The 17,215-nt window shown below is 37.1% G+C and overlaps 1 protein-coding gene across 1 annotated transcript in view; it reads left to right on the top strand.

Annotated features, from left to right (window-relative positions):
• The window catches only part of pcdh15a (protocadherin-related 15a), a 340,713-nt gene that overhangs the window by 286,439 nt on the left and 37,059 nt on the right, over nt 1-17,215 (top strand). The window contains exons 27-28 of the mRNA XM_041789646.1: nt 4,726-4,853; nt 16,476-16,691. Of these exons, the coding sequence (XP_041645580.1) occupies nt 4,726-4,853; nt 16,476-16,691 (344 nt within the window). The remainder of the gene's footprint in view (nt 1-4,725; nt 4,854-16,475; nt 16,692-17,215) is intronic.

Below are 17,215 nucleotides of genomic sequence, written 5' to 3'. Positions count from 1 at the left end.
ACAATGTTGGAAATATTGTGCTGTATATATTTATGATACACTTAAATATATACAGCACATGGTGAAAATGTTTACAGTCAATATATATGCAATTCCCTTTGAATGAACAGGATGGGTATTTATAAAGCCTTTATAGAATTGCTGGTTAACTATAAAATAAAGTATTTAAAGGCCATTTTTTTAACCTTTGTTCTCACTGTGTTCTCCTCAGACTCCACTGAGATTTTTGCTGCATTTCCACTGGATGCCCTTCAAATTATTATTCCCAATAAGCCGTGAACGACCTTCCTGTTAAACTTTCACAGCCTTTAATTGATGGTCTTGTTTTCACCCAACTTTTGTGAAAAACAAACTTGGAAGCTGTAAAAGCTGCAAAGGAGACCACTCTAAAAAATTATGGCTCATGAAGCAAACCTCCATCATCAATTTTATTGTTTAAAAGTGTCATATTTCACTTAGACTGTGAGAGTTCTCGCTAATTGGTTGGTAAACAGGATGCAAACAGCTCAGTTGTTTTTCCTGATCTACTTATTAGAGGCAGTGGGAGAAAATTCATCAACATAATTCAGGCTCATTTTTTTTCTCCAGTCAAAATATTCCCTGTAATCAAAACAAAATTAACCAACTAATTATTTACTCGATGTTTTCTGCTCACCCAAAATATTCCTTTGTGTCTTTTCATGAATGGATTGAGTGAGGAGCAGAAAAAAACATGTTTTTTTATTGAGCAGTGCACTGCAGAAGCCTTAAGCAGACACCTCTATACATTTTATATACTGCACTCCTTTTTCTCTATTATATAACAAGAAATCTGAGGTGGTTTTCTCACAATGTTTTGTTTATTTTTTACAAAAACAAAAAAAATTGTCACACATACTTAAAACACTTGCATTATATAAAGCAGGCTGGTGCAATGCATACATGCATACATATACAAATGTATTGCACAAAACAAAAAGTGCAATACATGAACTCTGACCTCAACTGAGTGTGGCTTACAGGACTTCGGATGTCGTTCTAGGTTCTCATGTGACCTCCAGAATGAGTCGTCGTTGCACTCTTGGAGTTACTTTTGTTGGCTGACCACTCCTGGGAAGGTTCACCACTGTTACCAGTTTTCTCCATTAGTGGATAATGGCTCTGACCGTGGTTTGCTGAAGTCCCAAAGCCTTGGAAATGGCTTTGTAACCTTTTCCAGACTGATAGATTTCAATCACTTTTTTCATTTGTTCTTGAATTTCTTTGGATCGTGGCATGATGTGTTTCTTTTTGAGATCTTGAAGCCTACTTTTCTTTGTCTGACAGCTTCTGTTTAAGTGACTTCTTGATTCAACAAATCTGGTGGTAATCAGGATTGGGTGTGGCCAGTGAAATTGAACTCAGCTTTCCAAAACTGTGGTTAATCACAGTTAACTCATGATTTAACAAGGGGGGCAATTACTTTTTCACACAAGCCCATATAGGTTTGGACACCCCCCCCCCCCCCCTTAAAAAAATTTAATCATCATTCAAATTGCATTTTGTATTTACTTGGGTTGTCTTTGTGAAATATAAAAATTGGTTTGATGATCCAAAACAGTTAAGTGTGATACACATGCAAAAAACTGAGGAATCAGGAAGGGGGCAAATAGTGCGTGACATAAATGCAACTTTTTTGCGTGTAGCTATTTTTTTTTGACTGTGGGATAAGCTGTGTAGAGAAAGGATTGTGCTGACAACCTTAAACAAGCAATAATGGTGGGTTAAATAAATAATTTTTATTAATCTTATCACAAATCAATAGGCTGGTCCCTGCCAGACCAGACCACAGCATGCATGCTGCCACTGTTCATACCATTAAATATTATTATTAACATTTATTTCTTTCATTGTACTTTAACCTCACTGACTCAACTATTGGTCAAAATGAAGGTGAAAAAGTTGTTATTCTTATTTATATTCTCACATAAAGTTTTTCACTTAAGGAGACGTGATGATGTCTCAATTTCTAAATAAGTACAATTTCAAAGCTGGGCAAGTCATCCATCTTCAGATAATTAAAGGAAAACTACTTTATTTTAAAGCAGTGATGGCTAGCCAACGGGTTCTCATTTGAAAACATTCTGTGAAGTTTCTCTGATAATTGACTTGAAAAATATTCTGGTAAATTACTTCATGCTCTCTTTTGAAGTAGTGGACCAGCGAAAGACCCTGAAAAATTGTAATGACGTGACAATTTTGCAACATTTGACTGACCCGGGCTCAGATGACTTCTGAGATGTCTTTATTTGACAGTCAGCGTCCTCAGTGATTGAAACTTTCTGTGTCCCAGTTCAAAGGCTGTGAGAGTGCAGCAAACTTGGGTTATCAGATTCTGAAAATCAAAGAACAGTAATTGGAGTTATAAGAGGCATGTGTTGTGAATCTTTGTATCCTCAAAGGTGAAAATGTGGTGTATGGTGTTAAAGTAGGGGTTTGCAACTTTGCACTATCAAAGAGTCCTGCGAGGACCTGCTTTTGCAACATTTATTTAATTTTTTGTGCATTAAGATGGAAACTATTAAAATGTAAACATACAAATTCTCAGTGTTTCCTTATTTTCATGGATGATTTGAAATGTTGTTCATTGATTTCATTCAAAGCTTTTTGTCTATCATTTCTGTCCTCACAATAATCCCAGACAGTCTTCCTGCAGACCATACATCTCTGACACCCAGTGTCACTGACCATTTATCTGAGGTTCCACATATCTCAGAATGGAAATAGACTCTAAAACTAGGATTAAGGTAACAGTGAGGATGCCAAAAGTTAAAGTTCAAAAACCTGACCATACAAAACATTTAATCAAGTCGAGTAAACAGTCTGCTTACAGGAAAAAAATGTCCAAACTGCAAAAAGCTTGTCCTCAATTAAAGCATTCTAAGCTAATGTAGCTAATGTAGATACGTAGATAACTTAGCTCGATAACATAGCTAAAGCTAAGATCAAAAAGCAGCTGTGGAAGCTATGTATGTACGTTGCTATGTAGCTAATGTAGATACATGGATAACATAGCTATGTAGCTAACATAACTAGAGCTAAGCTCACAAAGCAGCTATGTAAGCTATGTATCCACATGTTATACATTGCTATGTAGGTCATGTGTCTACATTGATAACAAGGCTACATAGCTAAAGTAGCTAAAGCTAAGCAAACAAGGCAGCTATGTAAGCTGTGTACATTTTCTATGTAGCTACATTGATTATGTAAATACATACAGTGCTTAACAAATGTATTAGACCACCACCCAAAGTAAGGTTTATGCCACAGTTGCATCTTGATGTGCTTTAATGCAGACTCTTTCATTTTCATTGAGCTCTCCACGTTTTACCATTTTGAACAGGAATGAGGAATTTCAAACTGAATTCACCTTTTTATACCCAAGTTTGAGCCGGCTCACTTGGCTTCTCTGAGAAGTCAGAAATGAATCAAGCATAACATTCAACTGCTAAAACTATTTTTTCTTTTCAGAAATGCAAGTAAATAACTATAATTTGACATATTAATCAAGAAATAATAATGTGCTTTACTATTTTTTTTATTTTATTTTTTTTTTTGTAAATCAGTAAATTTGAAAATTCATGGATAACAACAATAATTATATTTTAGCATTAAAAATATTTGGGTTAGAGAGCTTCTACATATTTGTGTATTAACCATTGCAGAAACATAAAAAATGATTTTGGTAATTACCAATGCTGTTAATTTAGGGCAGCTGTGGCATAAACCTTACTTTGGGTGGTGGTCTAATACATTTGTTAAGCACTGTAGGAAACAGAGCTATATAGCTAAAGTGAAAGTCCACAAACCAGCTATGTAAACTATGAATCTGTGTTATCTGCGTAGTAACATAGATAACACAGCTATATAGATAATAAAGCTTTGTAGCTAATCTCGCTAAAGCTAAGCTCACAAAGCAGCTATGTCAGCTATATGTCTATGTCATCTACTGGCTATGTAGATTACGGAGCTTTGGAGCTAACGTATCTAAAGCTAAGCTCACAAAGCAGCTGTGTAAGCTATGTACCTATGCTATCTACATAGTTAGGTTAGCTTTAGCTACATTTGTTAAAAGTCACCTTGCCAAAGCTAATCAAGCTATAGATAACGGAGGATCGTAGTAATCATTGCTGCATAGCTCATGTAGCTACATAGCTAATTTAGCCAAAGCTAAGCCCACAAAGCATCTATGTAAAGCCAGGTATACACTGTGTGACTTCAAGCCAACCATACAGCAGTCGTGGCAGGATGTCATCTCATACTGTGCAACTGAAGTTGGTTTGTAAAGTTTGCAGTAGGTTTTTTTATGGATGTAACTGCCAAACTTTCTTTATGAAAAAGGTTGAATTTTGAAAAAATATAAAAAACTGGAAATACATGGTATCAGCAAATTACAGCACTTCCTTTCTGATGTCTGCAGCTAGATCCCTCTCCAGTTATTACATTTTATGAGCCTGCGTCTTTCAGTGCGTGTCATTTTGTTTCTTTTATTTGAGTGTTTGACTTAAAACAACAGATTTCAAAAAACAGCAAGTCAGAAAGACATACAGTATAACAAATATAACTGGCACAAATAATGTTATTTGTTGATAATTCAGTTTTCTCCTTTCCTCCAAGTGTCTTTGACTCCTAGCTTAAATGCTGTCACTTAATTTCAGCTAATGTCATCTTTATTAATATCTAAAATTATTATTATTATTTTGACAGCCAATACAGCCAAGGTGTACATCGAAGTGGAGGATGAGAATGACCACCCACCCGTCTTCTCCAGGAAGCTCTACATAGGTGGCGTAACAGAGGACACCAAGATCTTCAGCTCAGTGCTCAAGATAGTGGTAAGAAAAATGTCCACTGATTCCTGTTTTTCTATCGTCATACATGAGAAACAGTTTGAAACCAAAGTGCCAGATTCTGCTCCAGCTTCGTCAACACTTACCCTGCAGCCATGGTGGGAGACTCCATCTGATCTGCCGTCTGTGAGACACTTTTATCTCGTCCCTCTATCGCTCGCTACATCTCTTCCTCAATTTCGCTCTGCTCTGTCCGCAGACAGGTGTGACCAGCTGTGTGGTATAATCCCAGCATGTTAACACGAGCATGGTCAGACTCCTGTCTGATTATCAGCCTCTTTTTTTGAGGTTTTGCTCTGTCATACTGTGTACACTTCATGTCTATTCTCTGTGTGCTTGAGCTGTTGTAGGTGTGCTCTCTGCCTTTTGTTTTTGAGAATAAAATCCTGGAACCCTGAATGTCAACACCAGAGCTTGCAGTCATGCATTTATGTGTGAGTGTACTGTATCTCCTGAAAACCCATTTGTTCATTTGTCAAGGTGTCAGGATTATTGTGTTGTGCTGGGTTTGTCTGTCTAGTTGCTCTTCATCGGGTGGATTACTGTAGTCTCTCTATTTCCTGCTCACCAGCCTTACCAGTGGAGATAAAAGATGATTTGCTGTGGAGGGAATGCTGTGACATTAATCACAGATTCAGATACTGCTTTGCCTTTAAAACATAAGCTTAATGTGCAGAAGCAGGTACTGTGTAATAACTATCATTTTGTCTCTTTGACATATTTCAGAGGCTACATACAGACTGAGCTACAATACTTTAAAGGTTTTAGACATTTGGCTTCATAATAGTAAGTCATCAAACACACAAAGAAGACAATGCAGTGCATGCAGTGGTCCACAAATATTTCACTATTGACAAGCATGTAGTCTTTATGTGTTGCTCAGGCTACAAAAATTCATAAGTCATTACCTGCAAATTTCTCATGCTTTGTGTCCAAAGTGTGCACTCAATTTACTCTGATCTAGAGCTGACCTGAGTGACTGGGGATGAGAGAGCACAAGATCACAATGAAACGACAAAAACGACAAAAGTCAAGTACTTACATGTCTATAGTCGCCCTGTTTCGCACAGCTCGATAGCTGCATGTAGCTACATGTTTTGTTGCTCTTATTGGCCCGTTGAGATGTGACGGACAGAACGTTCATCCAATCACACTCTGAGTTTTTTTCAAAGCCTCTGCCTTTTCTCAAATGTTTCCTATTGAAGCTTGGTGTGTCAGGTTAACACACCAATGCATGCATATAGATTCTTGGTATATGATGTGACGTTGTGTCAGAGAACTCCAGTGGTGACTGTCAGGCAAAAAAAAGTGTAAAGATCTCACAGAGAAATGCCGGCAATGGGTGCCTCTCCACATCTAAAGCCTGAATGAATGGTGCCTCGTAACATCTCCACTAGGTTAGTGGTAACAGTGATGCTGGCTGATGTCTGTCCAGCCTTGCCTGCTGCAATGGGGAAGCAGTCTCTTTTTAGAGCGCTGAATTATTTGGCTCAGCTCAGTAGTAAGAGTTGGTCCTTTGGCTCCCAGACAGCTCTTTTTTCAGTTTTGCTATTTCAGTGTCTTTTAAGTAACAACAAAATAGTTAGATGAAGATTCCCCAGATACTACAGTATGGTATGAAAATCTTGTGTTTATTTTGCTGTTGGAATGATTCTCACATGTACTCAGAGGTACTGTTGAGGTTTTGCGAGGGAATTATTCTCTTTACCAATAACCCTGAAAGAAGAATGGTTTAGTGTAATGTGCTTTAGGCTATCAAATATTTCTGAATAAGGAGGCTATGTGATAGGCTTTATTTCATAAGCTCTTCAGTTGGTGATTACTGCTATTCAGACTAGAGTTGTGTCATGTTTTTTTTTTTCATGTGTAAGTTTTTTATCTTATGTTTTTATTGAGTATTGCATTTATTCGTGGGTTTTTGTTTCACATTATCATAATTAAAATTAATAAAAACTGAAAAAATAACAACCAAAGCAGAAGAAAGGAAACAGGCACTCAAACACGAGCTAGCTACTACATTTCACATAAAGTTTGGACCCTCAAGAGCCGGCACTGTTCTGCATTTATATATTGGCATTCATCAACACTGTAGGTTGCCGTTTGGTTTAAAACAGCTGGAATTGTTTTCAGGTGTACACCCAGGCCACACATGATCTCCTGATATTTTCTTGATAACTGAAGGGCATTCATCTTCAGATATTTACTTTAATTGACTTCACGCATGTACCTCACAAAAAGAGCTTTAGTATCAGATGTGCCCTTACAACTTAAATATGGGGGTTATTACTCGTGTAGAGGTTAGAGACAGTCCTGATCTGGCTCCTGCCAGGGTCCTACCCTGCTCACCTCAGGCCTCAGACAGTCTGGGAAGATTCGATGGGTGCACTCACAGAGAATGCTAAGCATCCAACACCTACGAGTGCCAGAACACTAAAACAACATGTATAAGGACATATCCGTGCTACAAACATAGCTGTAAAAAATACAGTATAAAAGATTAGAGGAGCAGCAAATAGAACAAAAGCAGCAAAACTTCACTGAATGGGAACGATTTCATGTCTCAGTAAATGCGTCTTAATGGCTCTAAAGAAAAATCTGTACTAAGTCAAGGTAAGCAGATTTTGCTATTACATACTTACAGGCATTCCTCTTGGACTGACTTACATTTTTCATGAGGACTGTTTACATGCGTGAAAGGGGCTATTATGTCGATGGGAGATTGTTTAACTGTGGTGCTTACAGCACTTTAGTAACCACTGGCCCTGAGGATCCACAAAGGAATAACCATTTACAGTCGACCTTCAGGTTCTGCTTCTCACACAGGCAGGGCTTACATTAAAATCAACTACTGAGGGTGTTTTGCAACAGGCTGCTGGTAGTTTCAGTGTAGTGTATTCAGTAGTGGGTACACTCTTGATTTATGACCCACAATCCTTTAGTAACAGCGAATGATCACAATATTAGACAACTTAACTGCAGGTAGTAAGATCATTATGACATGATGATGAGGGAAGCAAGCTGATAAAAGAAGCGTCACCAGCTTCTTTGGTGTTATTGGGGTTCTAATTCTAGATTTAGGTTATTATAAAACTATTAATGATTATTATTATAACTATATTTAACAAGTTGTTGGACATTTAAGGCTTTGTCATGGAAATTTGGGAAATGTTTTTGTAAATTTTGGGAGCTGTGGGGGTGTTTTTTTTTATTTCAAGTAGAGATTTCAGGGAATTTGTTTAGATGTTCAGGGGAAATTTCTATCTTTTTCAGGGAATTTTGAAGAAAGTAGTTCTTGATTTGGACAAATTTGATGAAAAATTTAAGGTTAAATTTGCTTACAAGTCTGTATTAACTTATATTCAGTTTTTAGGGAAGAATTTATGGGAATGTTTTGGCTTTATGATGAAGTTTGGGGAATATTTGAAGACATGTTGGGACACTTTTTATGGGATACTTTAATATATCTTTAAGAATTTTCATATATTTTTTTGGCAATTTCCTGAACATTGCAGAAGATTTGAATGGATTTTGAAATGGAAAATTTACAACAAAATCAGAACTTTTAGCGTAATTTTTGATGATGTTTTGCCTTAACAAGTCTTTGTTGTCAATCTTTAAAATATTAAGAAAAATGACTCCACCATATCTGATAACAGCTGGCACTGTTTCTATCTGACTGAAGACCCAACAATGAACCAACTGGCCAACACAGAGCCAAAACATCTAAGCAAAAAACAGCTCAGTGCTGTATTCTCTGTAGAAATGGCTATTCAAGAGATTTGTGGACATCTTGTTTGGTCATCCCTCTTCAAAGACAAGGCTGAGCTTTTAAACTTATAAGGTCCTACTGATCCCAAAAAAGTGGCAGAAACTAAAAAACACATGCAAAACTGCAGCTCAGGTCTCAGGAGGTTAATGTAGCAGTCTACTGGTGGACCCCCCAAAACACAGCAGAAGTGCCATCCCATTGGACAAATCACCATAAGGTGCATCTCAGTTGCCCTTTTTGTGGATGGATTCTGATAAAGCGTCCTGCAGGGTGTCCCTCAGTTGGTTATTTATGACAAAGGGCCTTTCCATACCCTGACTAATCTCCTCGTAATTCTGTTTATGCCAAATTACCAATGACAGCCACTAGTAGAGCAGTCATTCACCAATCAGAACATGATCAAGACCCAGGCCAGGTTGTGGCACATTGGGCCCTGTGATCAATTCTTAGCGCCCTACATGCCTAAAAATTATGCGCATGACCGTGCATGTATCATAATCTGACAAACATGGCCTGGGGGTCTAGTAATGATTTAAGGGGTGCATTTAACCCTTTCCTATAGCTTTGTAAGATAAGGCGGTGTCTGATTGTTTTGTTTGCACATGATTAGCAGGCCTAGGTAGGTCCATAAAGTCCATGATCTATCAGGATATTTCCAAACACATTTTCAGATACTTTGAAGGTGAAAGGGAACATTGATAAAGGGAAAACCAGCCAGATTAAATTAAACTGGGACTGGGCCAGGAACATGGGAGGTTTTTACAGTATAATGGACACTGGACCCAGACTAATGGAGTCAAGAGGATTTTTAAGAAAAGGAGTGGGTGTAATATCCAGCAGGCGGGTTAAGCAGTGCTAAGGACATTAAGGAAAATTCATAAAAACGATTTCAAACCTCTCAGCAGATTTGAAAATAAAATACAAAGGAGGAGGCCGACACTCAACTCATAACCCTGTCCTTATTAACAAAATATAAGGGATTTGTAGCCGTAAAAAGGAAGGGAGACAAGAGCATCAGAAGATATTGATATCTCAAATAAAAGTTGCTTTGACCACAGGAAGTGAGCTTATCTTTAATCTGTGTTATACCTTTAAACGCTCATGTAGGACACATAAACTCCTCAAGGACTTGTGAAACTGTGACTCACCCCTTACTTTGTTTGATGAAACTGAAGATGAGCATACGCTAAGAAGGCAGACAATGTGTGCAAATGAATTCAGCCATTATGAAAAATAATGCAGTAAACTGAACACAAACACTCAAGATGTAGGAAATATGAACATGTACGTCAGTATTGCCAAGCCTTGATATTACATATGACCTTAAACTAATAATACACTTTACATGACTCAGGCTACAAAGAACAGCAGTAATTGTTATTATAGCACTATGAAATACAGTCTGAACACTAACCAGGACATTTTCATGTATGGCTGTAAATGGATTTTTATATTCTTTAAGATTTAAGTACATAATGACATATTCTTATCCAATCACATATCAACATGTGATTCATGCCTTTTGTCCTTCACATATTTAACTTAATTAACTTAAGTCTACATTTTTATTCAGTCAGTTAAATAAGATAGAAGCCCAGATTTAGATACAGTATTACATTAACTTGAACCAACATAACTCTTCTGTCTTTGGTGTCACTATTTGTAATTTAATGGATAAATCCATCCCCGTCATCGGACATAGACTGTCATTTTGTATTAATAAATCATTGCTCTAAATGTTAAAGAGAGTGTTCCCAGCAGCCATTGAATAATAATAACAGAGACAGGGCTTCATTTTCATAAATATGTGATGGTTTAGTGTTTAGAGCTGCTTTGTAAAAGCATTTTGCAGTAAGTCTGAAAGTGAACTGTTGAAGTAAACAATTACAGGCCAAACGTTTTATGCTTGAGGCAAACTAAGCTCACCTGAATGTTAAAAGATAACATCGCAGTATGAGGAACATTTAACAAACACATGTAAATGTAGAGGGAAACTGACATACCTTCCACAATTACTGCTGAAACCATGACAATATTGGCTTCGATTGTCAACTTTTATAGCCAGACTTAGGTTATTCACATGACTTGAGTCTATAACACTGAATAACGGTGCTTTTTATGATACGCTGTATTAAAATGGATATATTTCTGCAGGAATGATTCTACTTTATATCTAGGGTTTGCAGGATTAAGTTTACAATTTGATAAAAATATTTCATTTCCATTCACTGCATTTTAACGATTATCTATTAGATGTGTAACATTTTCTATTTTAAAGTCCCTGTAAAATGAGTTAAAAAGTCTGTATTGTAGGTTTGTTGTATGATAGGCCACTGTGTTATGAACCATCAGGCCAAATTTCAGTCTTGAAAAACATCTCCAAGTTTATTAAATTAAGCTTTAAAATCATGAAAACTGAGGCAGTAATATCTGCTCTAGGATGGTGTGGGCATGTCAGTGAAATGAGCTGATGCCACGCCTACTCACGAGAAATATGATGGAAGTTGTGGCTTAAATTTACTGTTTTCTGGCACAAATCTCTCTGTCATGATACTTTAATGACCCATAGGCCACCATGGCTGATGGATTTACCTCCCAGTGAACAAAAACACAGCATGTCACTGGCTGTTAACTTTCAATGAAGGCAGTGACATCAGCTACCAAGACTGAACTGAGATGAAATGCTCCGTGATTTTATATCGGTGTAGCTTAAGGGGGGCGGGGTCGTTCCCCATCAAGATCAGTGATGATCTGGGCTCCTATATTTGCCCTGCTCAAGTAAAACCAAGCCAGGAAAGAGGTGAACAGCTTTCTCATGGTTTTAGTATGTCTGCTATGCTTGACAAGTATTAAAAATTTAGACATTACAAGAAATCAAAGCTTTTAAAAAGTAATAAAAAATCTAAAATGCAAGAATATGAGGACTTAAATTTGGATGTTTTTTGTTTTTAAGTTGATTCAAAGGGGTTGAAGACTAGTTTTTAAGCTTTGGTGTTTTCATCACGTGATACTTGAGAAGTCACTATCCACACAGATTTATAGAAGTGAATTATCAAAATGAATACAACGCAGTTGAAGTGAACTATGGCTGATTAGCTGCACAAGTAAAGTGATGATAGTCTCATTAATGCTTTAAAATCTGAATCTACGACTGTTATAAATATACTGTAATGGGCAATTATACCTTGGTCTTTTTTAAAACCTAAATTTCTGTTGTTCTGCTATTTACTTTAACTGCAGTGCAAAACTTGTTAATACACATTTCTAGATTGTGGTATAACTACTTTTAGTCAGCTTATGTAAAAAATCAGATCTCCCATTCACTTACCTTATGGCATTTTTTTTTTTCATAGTCTTATCTTAGAACTCTTTAAGAAAGCCTCATCTGCATACCACAATATACTACTGCCAATACTACTGACATTATCTCTTCTTTGTTGTCATATTTTGTCTTACTGTCAGCACAAATATATGTATACATATGTGTGTGTGCCTGTGTGTGTTTATATACACAGTTTTGTAAGACCTCTGTCCAATAATCATGATCAATAATTTCCTTTGCCTAGTATATCAAGTGTGAAGCAAAAATATTTATGTGAAATTGTATGCATTTTTTCTGTAGATTTCAGTAGAAGGTTAAATAAACAAAAAGGAGAATTTTCTGTCTTTTATTTACGCTTTCAGGCTTCAATGGGCTAAAAAGTATAAAATTTAATGTACGAGTTTTCTGTATATACCGTGGGTCTAAATCAAACATTCAGTCACATGTAGATCTCAGTGTTTTCGCATGTTTACAGCAACCTTATTCGAAACATAACTAGTGTGTTTGCATTGTTTCAGGACGAACAGTAATGACTGTGATGGTGAAGACTGACTCGTGTAGCTTTTAGTATATTCAAATTAATGAAACGCTATGCTGGACTGTCTTTATTGTAGTGTCCATAAGGGTTAAATAAAGAAGACAGCTGTTTGAAGAGATATTGTAGGTAACTGAAAGAGGTTACAAATCAAGAAAAGAGGGGTTACACTAGAAACAGAATAAGAAGTTTTCTTGCCCATTGCATTTGCAAAATCCAATAGGAAATGTCCTGGGAGTGACCTTGGAGGGCAGTGAGCCCAGTGCATTCTGAGTGTTGAAGTATTTGAATCCTTTGGCTGAAGTGATCTTTCCATGGAATATCTCAGGCTATGAAGCAACGATTTCAGAACTTTTTTTATCTTTATACCGTGTAGACCTACTAGTATTACTAAAGTCAGTCTTCCCTATGCAGTGAATTTGTGCCTTTATGTTTTCTCACTAAAAAATATATATTCATTTAAAATTAGGTTTTTGGGTTTTCTGTGTGTGTCTGTGAGAGAAAGTAAAAAAGTTAATATGAAAGTGAAAGACTGACTTTGAAAAGAAAGTGAAGATTTTATATTATTCTAAAAAAAAAAAGCACAAAAACTTAAAATTGAATGATGATGAATGATGGAGAAGAATAATGGCTGAGTGAGCATGTGCATTGTCGCTTTCCTCTAAATATGTAAAAACCATTTCTTGTAGGCTCCAAAGGGGCACAGACTAGTGAATCATTGATTCGAAACCACTGCAGTGGCTCAATTCTGAATCCTTCTTTGAATTTTTCAGGGTAATGCAGAGAAGGAATTCAAAAATGAATTCTCTCTCCGCATTCTCTACATTTCCTACTTTGTATTTACTCAGAAAGCCCCTAAAGTCAAAACTTGTTGTTCCTAGCCAAATTCTATGGACCATTTATAAAATCATTGAAAGTGTAAATCATTCAAGTTGCTGGATACTTTTTATAGGCACTGTTTAAGTGAATAATGAGGCTGAGCATCCTTTTCTCTAGTGATGATCTGAAGAAATTTAATCAATATTTGGCATATTCTGAATGTTCTGAGCCCACCCTGCCCAACTTTCAATAAAAAACACATTTTTGCAAAAGTGGTGAAAAGCAGTGACTGCCGATCATTTCATTGTTAGCTAATCATGTTGGCCTTGTTTGCTGCTGATGTCAAATCTCAGTGGAGTAGAAACGTTAAATAAAAATTGTTCATTAACAAGGTGAAATTGTGTTGTGTAGAAGAAAAGACTGATTAAATGATTAAATCCTGCTCCCTGTGGCTCTTTTTTGACCCTGTTTTTTAATCTGTTAGTAATTGGTTTAAATTTTCCCAACTTTGGGACACAATAGAAAGTATTTCTTAAACAATGTGGAGATGCCTGAAGTGTAATATATCAGATGTTCTGAGGGATTTTGAAGACAAACCATCTAAATCTATAATGTCTCCTCTCCCTCACTGTGTCGGCTCACAAACAAACCTCACTCAGTGACAGTTTAAAAGGTTTTTTCCTCATAAATAATGTGTGTGCATATATTTGGTGAATTTCTCTTCACCCAGCCAGGATATCTCACTTTGTTGATTTATACAGCCTTCTCTGTGGGACCTATATCCTCCCTCTTCCCCTCCTCCCTGCCAATAGCTGGAGGAAAAAAACCCGAGATTGCACCTATTTATCAGTGTCAATTTCTACAGACAAGCACTCCGGAAATTGATGTATACGTGTGGCCTCAGTAGCGAGTCAGAACTTGTTTTCAGGGGTCAAGATTCAGTGCTTTTCTCTGCCAGAATGTTTTTTAATTTGAGGAAATGGCTCATATCATTTGTGCCATTGTCATATAGAAATTGTTTTAACACTTGCCCAGAAGCATCAGTAATAAGTATTTCTCTTGCTTGAATCATTTTTCAAATCAATGTGTCATATCAGATGTGACAGACATCCCTTGAAGTGATAAACCCATTATCACCTGAATCTGCAGCTCTCTTCAGCTTCAATGCCTTTAGTCTTTTTGTACTTTACTTCATCTCACTGTTTATCCCTCTGGTCTACAACTTTACTGTTTTTATCCCCTCTCAATGCTTTAACATGGAGCTTGAGGCTAAAGCAGGCAGCTGTTTTCAGTGGAAAGCTTCTTGAGCCTGCAGTGGAGGAACTGTGGATCACCTAAAGATAACAAAGAAAGTTGGTGTATGTGGGCATTTAGCAAAGAATGAGCTACTAGCAGAGCTTTTAGCAACTTACAAGCAACTATAGAGGTTTGCACAGCAAAAAGAGGAGAACCCAGCACTCCAAGCATTAAGATATACAAATAATGCGGAAGGAAATGCCTAGCAAGTCTTTATTGTAACAGCCAGATCATTTAAAAAATTTTGACCATGTACATGTTCATCAGAGATTACTGAGAGAGGTTTGTGGTGTGGCCATACCTGTCCATCAACTACAGCCAATGACAGGCCATCATAGGAATCAGAGATAGAGGATCCAGACCAGACCTTGTTAGCTGTGTAAACTCAAATGTGATGCAATTTTAGATCACTTGTAATTTTCTGCTTTTATTTTGGCTACTTAAAATCATACAATGCAAGTCTACAAATACAGTTGGCCAACCCAAGAAAATACAGGGTCTGCCCTCTAGTGGTTCAAGCACCTTAGAGATCTTTCAGAGTATCATGGAGGGGAGGGGTGTCTCCTAGGAGTTCATGTCCCTCCTCTAATCATCTCTCTACACTGGCTTCTTGTTGCAGCTCCTATCAAGTTCAAAACTCTAATCATTGTTTACAAAGCAGTAACTAAAACTGATTCTGTTTACCTGGAGTCCCTCATCCAGGTCTACACTCCCTGTCAACCACTACACTCAGCCAGTGAAAGGCGCCTGGTACTTCCAGCACATCAGGCCCCTAAGTCACTAGCTCCACTCTTCTCCTCTGTTGTTCCTGGATGGTGGAATGAATTACTCAACTCCATTCAATCTGTAGAGTCCCCTTTTGTTTTCAAGAGAGAGCTAGAGACCCAGCTCTTCAGAGAACACTATGCACTTAGCTAGACTTGGAAGATATCAGAACATACAAGAAACACAAGGAGGGGAACTAGGAAACAACAGGAAAAATCAAATACCAAAATACACGAAAAATGCCTCAGAATCATGACACTGAGCATAATGCTTCAGGGTGAAGCTATATTTTTATGTTGATCTGTTGCTGGTAGCAAATATCACTACACTTATCAGTAGCTTGCACAACACTAAAAAGAAGTCTGTGCACCTTTATCTTTCTTTTCTCTTTTACAGTGAAACTGCTGGTAAAGCAGCAGCTGCTCAAACAACATTTTGAGTAGATACCACTTGTTAGCCTCTGGTTGTAGTTCTATTTTTACATGTCAGCTTATTCTTAGAATACCTGCTTGGAAATGAAATATAAGCAGATATCTCCAGCAGTAGAAGGAAATCATTCAATGGCTCTGCTCTTTCACATCATGTCTTGGTTTTCTGTGTATTGTTATAAATATGCCAAACTGTCACTGGGTCCACTCCCGCCTGCAGTTAACTCGACACTGTAGAAACAAATCATGAATGCACTAAAGGAAATGACATCCCAAAGACATAGAAAGTGCTAACGTCCATTTTGATTACCTGACAGCTGTGATGGTGTGTTGTTGGGGGAAAATGAATTGTTTGGATTTTTCTCATGGCTGCAGAATAATTGCCTTATAAATAATAGTATGATTGATGTACCATGGGGGAGTTTTGGTGCAAAAACAACATTGGCGGAAGAAAGCCCAATCTGCAGTGTTTTCTGCTTAGACATTTTGCTCTTCTGGTTTAATTTGGGGATATCACAGCAGGTACCTCCTATTATTTATCAGAGAACAAGGTTTAGTTTGTACTGAAATGTCAAATATCAAAAAAGGTAGTCACAGATTTTGTAATATATTTATCGTAAAAAATGTATGTCTCTTAGTTTTACTAAGTATGTGCATTTTATGTGTTTTACAGGCCACTGATAAGGACACTGGGAACTACAGTAAGATGGCTTACCGGCTGATTATCCCACCCACAGCTGAGGGCCAGGACAGCTTTGTCATTGAGACCTACACGGGAATCATCAAGTCGGCCATTATGTTCCGTAACATGCGCAGGTCCTACTTCACCTTTAAGGTTATTGCCACGGATGATTATGGGAAAGGTCTCAGCAGCAGCGCTGAAGTGGTGGTGAGTATGATGCCTTTTGTAGTCTTTATGTATGCTTTTATTTATAAATGTGCTTTATGCAAAGAGTGTGCTGCATATTCGGTTGTTTTTGTACAGACTAGTGAGCAACCACTGTTAGACCTTGACTCCTGCACTTCAGTGGTATATTGATTGCAGGCTGCATTCAACTTTCACAGTATGTTTTGTCTGCTTTGAAAATGTATTTGAAGTGTGAAATTGGTTTTCAATGTCACCAGATTACATTTCATTTAAAGAGGAGATCCATAATTAAAGTCAAATATGTTGAATTTGTGCACTGAGATGTCAATTAAAATGACTAATTCTTTGTTATATGTATCTTTCAGGTAAGTTCCTACATTACCTCAAATTAGAGGTATCAGCATTAATGTGTAAATCACAATTTATAGGGTTCCATGATTAGCATATTAACTTTTTAATCACATTAACTGCATGCTTTATTGTCCACTTTGCTTAAACCATTGCTACAATTACCTGTAGCCACAGAGACAAAAAAAAAAATACAC

This window comes from Cheilinus undulatus, linkage group 6 (genome assembly GCF_018320785.1).
Source record: "Cheilinus undulatus linkage group 6, ASM1832078v1, whole genome shotgun sequence".
NCBI classification, from domain to species: Eukaryota; Metazoa; Chordata; class Actinopteri; order Labriformes; family Labridae; genus Cheilinus; species Cheilinus undulatus.
The sequence above is the reverse complement of the archived record's forward strand: the minus strand, read 5'-3'. Positions and strand labels throughout refer to the sequence as shown.